Source organism: Puntigrus tetrazona, chromosome 16 (genome assembly GCF_018831695.1).
Source record: "Puntigrus tetrazona isolate hp1 chromosome 16, ASM1883169v1, whole genome shotgun sequence".
In the NCBI taxonomy this organism is placed as follows: domain Eukaryota; kingdom Metazoa; phylum Chordata; class Actinopteri; order Cypriniformes; family Cyprinidae; genus Puntigrus; species Puntigrus tetrazona.
Genome location: NC_056714.1, coordinates 23,811,737 through 23,822,672, shown reverse-complemented (window position 1 = coordinate 23,822,672; position 10,936 = coordinate 23,811,737). Strand labels below are relative to the sequence as shown.

The 10,936-nt window shown below is 36.9% G+C and overlaps 2 protein-coding genes across 2 annotated transcripts; one reads left to right on the top strand and one right to left on the bottom strand.

The window, feature by feature from the left end:
• Positions 1 to 226: 226 nt before the first annotated feature.
• cnr2 (cannabinoid receptor 2) lies at positions 227 to 6,749 on the bottom strand. Its single transcript, XM_043260778.1, has 3 exons — positions 4,167 to 6,749; positions 2,937 to 3,035; positions 227 to 2,176 (listed from the first exon to the last, which is right to left on the bottom strand). The coding sequence occupies exons 2-3, from the start codon at positions 3,016 to 3,018 to the stop codon at positions 1,104 to 1,106; spliced, it is 1,155 nt and encodes a 384-aa protein (XP_043116713.1). The 5' UTR covers positions 3,019 to 3,035; positions 4,167 to 6,749; the 3' UTR covers positions 227 to 1,103.
• A 134-nt stretch (positions 6,750 to 6,883) lies between these two features.
• Positions 6,884 to 10,722, top strand: pnrc2 (proline-rich nuclear receptor coactivator 2). The gene is made up of 3 exons (XM_043260779.1): positions 6,884 to 7,041; positions 7,569 to 7,786; positions 7,971 to 10,722. The coding sequence occupies exon 3, from the start codon at positions 7,992 to 7,994 to the stop codon at positions 8,457 to 8,459; it is 468 nt and encodes a 155-aa protein (XP_043116714.1). The 5' UTR covers positions 6,884 to 7,041; positions 7,569 to 7,786; positions 7,971 to 7,991; the 3' UTR covers positions 8,460 to 10,722.
• The last annotated feature ends 214 nt before the right edge of the window (positions 10,723 to 10,936 follow it).

The window sequence follows — 10,936 nt, the reverse complement described above, 5'->3', positions numbered from 1 at the left end:
CTTCTAAAATTTGTCATTTCTAAACCAATCCAATGAAAATAACATGCAGTAATATATATATATATATATATATATATATATATATATATATATATATATATATATATATATATATATATATATATATATATACACACACACACACACACAATTTTCATAAATGTACCTAAAATGTATAGAGCTCCTCAAGCAATTCTGTTTAAATAACTTAAGACTGATATCCAGAAAATGTGTTTTTATTGATAACAATGTAGTAGTATATTTTTATGGTTATGACATACAGTATAGTAATTGCTTTAACATACAACACATACAATAGTGCAGCAGAACTCTTCAAAATGAATACAAGATAACAAGTTAATATAAAAACAATTACATAGCATTTTGCATTCATAGCGCTCTTTCCAACATATAAGCATATACTTAGTGTATCGTAACAGTTATTCTTCGTAATATAGTGCAACATACAGCAAAATGTACAATCTATCCAAAAGGTGAAGCAAAATCTTTGCTAGCAGTCATCAATAAAGCTTAGGATATTTTGTTTCACAGTGTAATCTATATATATTTTGGCGTCTTTTACGCTTGGGTCAAAATGTAGGCGAGTTAGCTGTTCTGGGTGTGTTTATTATAGGTCTTATTTCACTGCTGTAAAAAGATGCTTAGAGAAACAGCACTATACATGACTAGCTGATCACAATAGCCACCTTTTCACATTTGACCTATTGAATGTTCCTAAAAAAAATCATAATTTTAGACTGTTTACAAGCTAACAAACTAATAGCTAATGTCTTTCTTATAACGTTTAAAATGAAGACTTCTCCTCTTATTCTAACATGTATGTGTGTGTGTTTGTGTTGAAGTTCATGTTAGTATACACACTGTCTTCATGTAATAACCTATTTTCATATTTCTCACATTTTATACTGCTATTTATTTGATATGCTGTTTTTTTTATGCCATATGGAAACCTACTAATAAAATCTTTACACCATAGTAGCCTATTCATACAATGAACACTAACCTAAATATAATAAATATTTAACATGGATTAAAAGCTGTCAAATTGTTAATATGACTTTAAATACTATTTATGTACCGTTTCACTGCTTGTCTACGCTTTCAGAAATAGTATCTGGGTTACTATCCCTAACAGCCCGATCTTTGCTGTTTTTGCAAACGCCGGAACCATATTCATTTCTTTGGCCCTGAGCTTTTCCCAAATTACGTTCCCTGCATGCTTTGCAACATGCTAACAATCCTAACAATGCGCACCCTTCTCTCCTCAGCTCTTTGCAGCGCAGGGCGTATAGAAGCGGGTTTACGCACGAGTTGACCAGGCAGAGTGTGCTACAAAAAGCGAACATTCGCTGTTGTTTGTTCGTAAGGGTCACTGTGACATCCACCATCATAAAGGACAGGACAGGCAGCCAACAAACAGCAAGGATTAGGAGGATCAGGCTGAAGGTGCGCGCGAGCTGAATGTCCATTCGCATTCGAGCCTGTCCTTTCACGCTCTGCTTCCCCGACTTTGGTCCACCCATAGCTGCTTCATGCCGATTCGCTTTCCACAGGATAAGAAAGTAAGCCACTATGATAAGAAAGAGCACTACAAGTTGTAGGACCGTCCAGAAGGCCAGGTAGTGATGATCCACATGAGGGAAGAGGTAGGAGCAAGGGGGATCAAATCTGGTCGTGCACCTCCAACCCATCAGAGGCAGAAATGAAATTATAATCGTCACACACCATAATAATACAATAGCCAGCTTGGCTCTAGTGCCTGTCAGTAGCGTCTTGTAATGGGAAGCCTGGTAAATGCAGAGATAACGGTCCAGCGCTGTCAGCAACAGGCTTCCCACAGAGCCCGTGAACGCCATTGTGACTCCACCGAGCTTGAACAGATACGTGTTAGGGCCGTCGCTCTGACTGAAAAGATGGAAATCTAGAAAACTGACGGTGAAGAAACAGCTGGCAAAGGTGTCTGCCAGCGCCAAGCTGCTGATGAACAGGTACGACGGTCGTCTGCGCAGAGCGGCGGAGCTCGCAATGACCAGCAGGACCAAAACGTTCTCCAGGAACGTCACAGGGCCGGCTAGCAAGCAGATCGTGCCAATAGCTTTCTTCTCTGGTGCGGTCAGGACCATGTAACACTGTAGGCCGTTGCACAAGTTTGCATCTGTAACAGTGCAGGACCACCAATTCAAAATAATCAATGTAATCAATCTTTGGGATGAACAGTTAATATCATTTCTAATGATTTTATTAATATTCGTGTAAGATTTGTGTTTGGGTGTGTACTGTGTATCTATTTCGAATGTATATAAATAGACACACACATGCATGTATATATTAATTATGTGTATACTTTATTATAAATGTAGAAATATATTTAAGAAAAATGTTTTTATATAAAATATTTATATTTATTTAATATAAATATAAACATAGTGCAAACACATCTATTTTGTAAAAAAACATTTGGATGTGATTAATCACTAATTACTAATTAATTATTCAATTAAATATTGTTCAAAAGATTGGAGTCAGTAAGTTTTTAATGTTTTCGAAAGCTCATAAAAACTGCATTTAAATTCTCAAAAAAAAGTAATAATATTGTGAAATATTATGGTAATTTAAAATAATTTCAATTAATTGTTTTGTAATTCTTTGAAGAAACAGCTTTTATTTTAAATAGATATTTTTTGTAAAAATAAAAGTTTTTACTTTCACTTTTGATTATAGTTGCTAAATAAAAGAATTAATGTAGTTTTAAATAAATCTTACTGACCCAAACTTTTCAATAGTAGTGATTTTCTTCTTTTTTCTTCAACGTTTTTCAACGTTTAATATTTAACAGTAAAATCATTACAACAAAACCTGAAAAGGCATGTCATGGTTGCAGACAGGCCATAGAAAATCTTTATGAGAAATAATACCTGTGGTTGTAATGTTTGGTGTACTTTCATTTAAATATAGCGCAGTGGTAGCTTCATGGTCTTGTTCCAATTCTGTCGTCATTTTCCCTCAGAAATGGTCTGTTAAAAATAAATGACAAATTGTTAAAAAAAACAAAAAAACAGCAGCACAATTATTCATCTGTCTCATGTGACTACTGCCAGAAGAAACATGAAGGAGAAAAAAACAGTTCTGAATATGACATGATTTAGAGTGATAAACCACACTCACAAAACTCATTTAAAGTCAAACATGTCTCCAAGCAACCTTTTATTAGGCTAATGCACTCTATAAATAAAACTGCATTATTCAGACTGCATGGCTTAGATTAGGAAGATATGTGATGTTAATAATCAGTTTGTCTCACTGGTCTATTCTAGTCATTTTTGATTATAAACTACTCGTCACTGACCTAAAGCTGTTGAATAGATTAGACAAAGTTAGATAATGCCCCCTGCTGGGCAAAAGACGACACAAGATTATTGCAAGAGCAAGACAAGTAGTTTTTTATTTTTCCTAATATCCACTAGAGAGAGAAACACACACACACACACACACACACACACACACACACACACATAATATATATATATATATATATATATATATATATATTTTTTTTTTTTTGTGTTACAAGCAAACACACTCTTTTATCTAGTATAAAAATAATATTTTCTTTACAGGTTTTTTTTTTTTTTACAGCTTTTATCCCCTTGCCTATCCTATTAGCTCCATGCTATCTCCATGTATCTCAGTGTTGTTAAAACATCAGTAAATACTTGAAATGTTTTGGTTAAAGCCACTTCTCTAACAGAGCTTTCCTCTCAGAGTCTTAGTTCCTCCAAATATTCCTTCCTCAAGTATTTTTGCTAACCATTTTCACCTTTTGCGGCTCACTGAGGGTAAAAGAGCGTCACAGAACAATGTGTTTTGTGAAACATGCCAGATGATACGAACTGAACATAATAAGACAAGCCACTGTACGAGAATCGGAATACTTCATCAAATTGTATGCAATAAACTGTAAAATTCACAAAAGTGTCCTCAGGTTAAAGCTCTTTTATACTCACAAGTAAAATATAAGAAGTTTATATTTGACAATTAACGCACTATATATGTCTTACAAATACGGCAAGAAAAACCTAGAGCTGTTTCAGTTCACACAGGATTTATACACAGTTTATATATTAATCAAATGAACTGGTTCTTACCTTCGTTTTTTTGCTGTTGGTAAAACTGTCTGCTGTTGGCAGATAATATCTTTCACAAATCTCAAGCCTCTAATTTCAACACGAGAGCATACACCACACCCCCGTGAGAGAAAGAGAGAACCAAATTTTCAATATTACACTGTTATAGCACAAACTGTGCTGTATTCTTTTTTTAATGAGCAGAGAGGCAGGTGATTAAAGGGACCGAAGTAATGAGGACACATTATTGGGAAAAGAGAAGCAACAGATGAAAAGTACCAAGGCTGTTTTTCTCCGAGATGAAAACTCACACCCAAAGAAGAACCTTCCCGTGTCTCATCTCCACAAGACGACATACACGTAATAAATGCTGAAATATTTCTCTTTACCACAGTTTCCTCACAATGTTCTTCCCTCTGCCACGATCATTTTATTAAACCTTTCCTTAAAAGATATTCATTCCAAAGTGTATTTTCCCTGTTCCACTTTTTTATGTCTGTAAATGTCTCAATACCACATTTTAGTGTAAAAAAAACAAAAATGCTGAAATAATTCCCTTTACCACATCTTCCTCATCTCGTTGCTGACCTATTTCGCAAATTTACTCTTGTTATGGAGAGCAGATGGTGGAGGGAAATATCGGTTACCTCTCACTGCAGCTGTCCCCAATTTTTAATACATTTTCATCCCTGTAATTGCTTATTCTCTGAAAGGGTTTGAGAAGGAATTGTAAAAAACAAGGTTTTTGAGCTCGCTCTCAGTAACATACATCCATAAGTAATGAATATATGAATATATATAAATGTAACCAAACAATATTTATACATACTGAAAAAAAATCTTTGTTATCAATATCCAGACCTACGGAAAGATTAAAATACGTCCGTAATAACTTAATAAAATGATCAATTATCAAACTCTAGTGCTATTTTTAAGCAACAGGTGGCGCTTGTGGAATACTTTAAATTGGTTCAAGTCTGGGAAAGTGTAGAAAGCTTGCGTCTGTTTATCTAAGCTTATCTATCTATGTATTATGTAGTATATTTCTTCATTTATAAATACATTGACATGGCATAATATAGCTGTTTAACATATAGATATATCCATTGTCTTTTGGGTGTAACAAAATCATAACAGCATGTTTTGCTTCTTGTGTACATGTAGAACATTGTCAGATTTGGTCCTTTGACCTCTTCTCAAATCGTGTGTGACCAACAAGAGCCTCCCACCTAACCTAGTTTCCAAACATAGGTTACAAACTTAGGCCAAGCCCCCCTTGGAAGGCTCTAAACCCAAGGCTGCATCCAGAGGGTGTGCACTTCCGCACCCAAATATGGATTTTGATTAAACAGGCAAACAAACACTACATTATGCAACAGGTTTGCTTAAGGGATAAGCAGGAGTAGGCCTATTTAATCTACGGCTAAGGGAAACTTAAAAGAGAAAGCAATCATAAGTAGTAATTATAACATTGAAACGTTTCAAACATTTAAAACAGTACGTTTTTAGAAATTACAAAACTTGTAGCTCATTTTTTGAATTGACATTGTCTGTGTGAATTGTCATAACAGTGTTTTGGGCAACACAAGTCTGGATAATGTAGTGACTAACCTAAAATATTTAATTTGTGCTTCAAAGCCTAGTTTGTGTCATAGTAATACACAAATAAAATGTTAAAATGTGTGTCTAACAGATGTCTAACATAAGTTAAATATAAATATATATATTTCTAAATAAGTTGGAGCGGTTTAGATAAAACAAGGTTGGAAACAGGTTTAAATGTGGTCTGATAAATGGAACATTTATCTGTCTTTTAACAGCTGTTTAACTTAAACCTTTCTCAGGGTTAACAATCTAAGCACACATTTTGCTTCAAGAACACCAAATGGCCAATATGCCTCCTCTAAGCCCATTCACTGATTTATGATTACACCCCCAAAATAACACCTTTATCTTTAGCTTTTCAAACACTTTTCCTCCCATTGTCATTGGCAGTAGATACCACTTCACAGGTTTTTATCTACACGTTGTAACATGCCAGCAGGTGGTGTGTGATACTACTTAAATGATGTGTCACGTTTCTTTTTGGTTTTCGAGACTAGGCCTATTTCCTGTATCTCACTCACACCTTTCACCTGATTGGGATAATGTCTGCGAAGTATCTACCGTTTTTATAGGTTATTACTGTACAAGACGGACTTAACATCACTTTACTCATAATTTAGTTATTTATGTTTCTTTGAAGATCGATCACTGATTAGTTTTTTTAAATAATATGTCTGAAACATATGTCTGAAAGTTTACACAAGTAGAGTCCTTGTTGCTTTCCTGAAAACTCTTCTTGTATAAGCAAACTGGACATATAAAGTATTCAAAACTGTTTCACTGTTAACAGAATTTTACATAAGACATGTAGACTTGTACCATTACTGCGCCCTTCGACGATATGCCGTGGACATTCATTAGTAGGTTAATGTTTAAGTGTTTGCGTTTGGGCTTAACCCAACCGGAAGAAACCACATGATCGTTTTTATGCCTTCGAGTTATTACAGTAACGCGGAAAAACCAAAATTCCCCACACAAACACGTATAACGTTCAGTGACGCAGGAAGGATGGCAACAGGCGTGTTCATCGCTCCTATTGGTCAAACGTCGGCAGTGCTGCTCTCCGATTGGTCAGCACACCACAAGCCCGAACTACTTAGGCTTTGTTGAGGATCCATTTTGTTGTTAGACGGAGACAAACTGGAGAAGGAGAATAATACCATTCCGCTGTAGACTCGGATTTGAACAAAGATTCGCATATCGGGAAATATTTTCTCCATAAACAGCTACAGCTGACATACTAGACCAAGGGAAGACGAAGGGCTTATTCCATCGAAGCCTAAGGAAGTCGGTAAGTTGTTTTCTACTGAGTTAAAGACATAGGGAGTCGTCGACGGATTGACGCCATGTTGAGTAAGAGAGTCTTTGTTTTGGTAAGGGGCCAGAAAACATGACCTAATACCCTTGATTTTATCGTTTAAAACCCCAACTTTATTAGTAAAACATTATAGGAATGACCTACAATTCCGAACTAACCGAAAATGTACTTTTTAATGGACAACGACCGCGAAAACATAGAGCACAATGGAGGAAGACTAGATGTTGTTTATGTAATCTTGTATTTACAAAAAAATAAATAAATAAATCGTACTGTCGGGCGTTTAAATATATTATTGCTTAAACGACAAATTAATGTGCAACTTTTATATTATCGTTTGACCTTAACTTACTATTCACTTTTGCTATTCCCGCTTATTGTTTTACACTTACAGTTAATGTTAGTTTAGTTAGTGACGCAATACTGGTAAAAAAAGTGTTACCACGTTTTTTTAACGAAAGTATTAAGGATATAACGATGATATAATTTTCTTTTGTTAGATTCACGGCTTCTAGAGCACCGTGCGCCGAGGTGAATTCATGTTCAGCTCGGTTACACGACAAAACAACGCTCATTGGCACATGAAAACTTCAGATCTTGCTGGACATAGATGTGCAGCGAGAAGTAGATCAACTACTTCGAGGACCTGGAGCCCGATTGGTGAAGAGAAATTAAAAAGTGAAGAGAACCACGCACTCAACTTTTCTACAACAGAGAGGTAAGCGGAGGAAGCGAGTGGGGGATGGGCGGGACTGGCTGGCTCGCTCTGCACGTAGTCCTTTGTTATTGTAAGCCCACAACACGGGCGACTTTAATTATTTTAAGGCCTGTTTTTAAACCAGTTTGCGCCCTTTGGCAGTTGTAATTTAAACGTGTACCCATTTCTCTTTGTCTTCTGATAGGTGACATCCAATCAAAGCAGTATGGGAGGTGGCGAGAGATACAACATTCCAGATCGCCCGGCGCCCAAGAAGAGCCACCAGATCAGCAGGGGCAAGCAGAGAAGTCGAGACCAGAATGGAGTGGTGCATTCCGCCTCCTCAGGAGCCTTAGGGGTGCCCCATCACCACAGCCATCGCAGGGGTGAGAAGGGCACCAGCTATTCTTGGTCTCCTGAGGCGCGGCAGGCCGCGTCTGTAGACAAGAAAAATGCCTCAGTTCGTTTTGCCACACCTTATGATCAGAATTGGGAGGGTACCGTGTCCCAACTGAACAAACTTTTGTCAGCTCAGTGTGGTCAGAACTATGCTGGAGCCAAGTTTAGTGAGCCCCCATCCCCAAGTGTGCTACCCAAGCCCCCGAGCCACTGGGTGTCTCTTCCCATTGGCGCTTGCGATCATCGTGAGATGATGACCTTTCAGTTAAAGAGCCTCCTGAAGGTTCAGGCCTAAGAAGGTCACTCACTGCTGCTCTCTTAAGCCAATATATGAACGAAGGCTCCGCTTGGGCGTCTTGCCCTCCTCTTGAATGCTCCAGCTGCGTAATATATTTTACAGCTATTTTTAGATTTGCGTCTTAATAAGGTGATGACCATTAGGCAGGCAGATGTTTCTTCTGATGTTCACCACCTAACTTTTTTTAAAAAACAACTCATGGTTATTACGTTGCTGTAGCCTTGAAGAGCGGTCGAGAAGTTTTAGCGGAGCCGTATGCCATGACAAATGATGAACTGGATGTCCTCCTTAATAACTCATTGCTCTGTTATGCTCTTGTTTTGTTTTGTTCTTTTTTTGATGGCTGTTTGTGACGGTCAGTGTGTTTTTTCTTCTCAACTAGGCCTAGGAGTAGACAAAATCCACAGTTTCCTTGCATTGTTTTTCGCTTGCTGAGGTTTGCTGCATACTCTCGGCTTGAGTTTTAATCATGCAGGGAGTGTCAGAAACCTCTTGGTGCTAAGCACAGCAGCATTTGTAGCGTTATAGTGCATACTGCATTTCCAGGTATCTATTTTTATTTTGCTTTTTGGGAAGTAAAAGCCACTCGACTTCGTTCTGCAGGGAGACCCAAGCGAACAGAATACGAAGGGGAACAAGCTTAAGTGAACATAGGTCATTTGACTAACCTCAAGCCTAATGAGGTGGCACAACGGACCTTGTGCTTTCAACACCTGTACTTTTTTTTCCCCTTCCTTTTTTTTTAAATGGCGCTGTGCGCATTGCACTATAGGTGTTGAAATTCTCTAAGGTTCACAAGCTCTATTGCAGCGTTAAACTTTCTTTTTTGCATCCCTTGTTTTAGCTTAGAAAACTAAGTGTGATTTTAATGTTTACCAAAGCTAAGAAATCATCAATTTTCAGTTGAAACCCCCTTGCTTGACCAGATCTGGTTACAAGTGCCATAAATCATCGGGTAAGGCATTAGCGTATATCAAGGTTTTGGTTGACAAATCATTTTTGGAATTTTTTTTTTTCTTCTTTCAACTTGGCTGTACTTTTGAAATGATCACAGAGCAAATATGCGGAGGAGGGTTATGATGTGAGAACATAGATATTTTCTGTGATCTCATCTCGTAGCCTTGTTTGCTATGTGATTGTTTTGATACAGGTGTTATGTTATGAAATGTGTGTATTATGGCACGGGGGAACTGAGAAATAGGGCGCAAGTCCGGTAAGGACATGTTTACATTATTGTTTTTATTAGAAGGCAGGCAGCCGACATTATACACACACACACTGCCCTTTCTCACTTGTTGTTATTCTTGCACTGCTGTTCATTTGTGTTCAGACGTTTCAGACAATGTTGCTCTTTCAACTGTGGATATGTGATGAAGCACCCCTTCCCACTTAGTAATGAGTGTGGTGGAAACTACCTCTCTCGCAGAACGTGATGTTAATAGCTATCTTAAAGATGACAAAACAAAGCTGATGAGTTTTGATATGTGTAATAGAGCCATGTAAATAATGAAATGTATAAAATGTTGTAGCATATTGTACATTTGTGCGGGATTGTTTGAAACCTGCAGATAAAGTATTTTTAGTAATAACACTGAATGTAAAAGCCACGCTAAGGACGTGGCTTGTTTTAAAAATGCTGAAGAATATTTTGTTTAAAAAAAAAAAAAAAGAAAATTTTGCATATAGTGCGTCAAAACCCCTGCACTGTGTGATTTGTTGCCAGTGATCTTGCACATAATATTTTTTTGTATAATGCACCATGTAGGGGCAAAGCGAGCTTTAAGTGCAAGTTAAAAAAAAAACATTTTGAAATCGAAAGGGACTTTTATACATTTTGTTTTTGAGTTGCCTATGCAAATAGATTTTTAATTTTTTTTTTTTGCATTGATATAACCCTCATTATTTTGCCCTTTTTCCAGAGTACATAAAGCAGTGTTGCATTCGCCCCAAGTCATTGGTCTTTCCTCCTTCGTCCAATGCTTGAAGCCAGCAAAGCTGCATTTTACCTCCAGAATGCCAGAAAGAATTTTAACCTTTTAAAGTAATAAGTAAAAAATTTTTTTAATAGAATGTGTAAAAGTCCTTTTCCTAAATTTGGTTATCTTGAACAATTGGCTGTGAATTTATCCCAACCTTTAAAATGTCACTTGAAATGGAAACTGAAAGCCCTTTTGGTAAGAATTGAACTAAAATTGTACTCAAAGACTGTTTAATTTGGTTGTCTAAAAAAAAAAGAATAAAATCCTTTCCCTTCCCCCCAGTACTGTCTTTGTGTCTGCTGTTTTTAATATTTGAGAGTTTTAGCTTTTAGAAATGGATGGATGTCTTTATTACAAGTACGTGAGTTATTATAATGGTGTACAAATACTTGTTTTTGCCAATAATCTTAAACGCTACTACTGCCAGTTCGAGCAGCACAGCACGTAGAACAACTTGACACTGTGTATTGGACTTCGGCCCAGAGTTTTGAAACC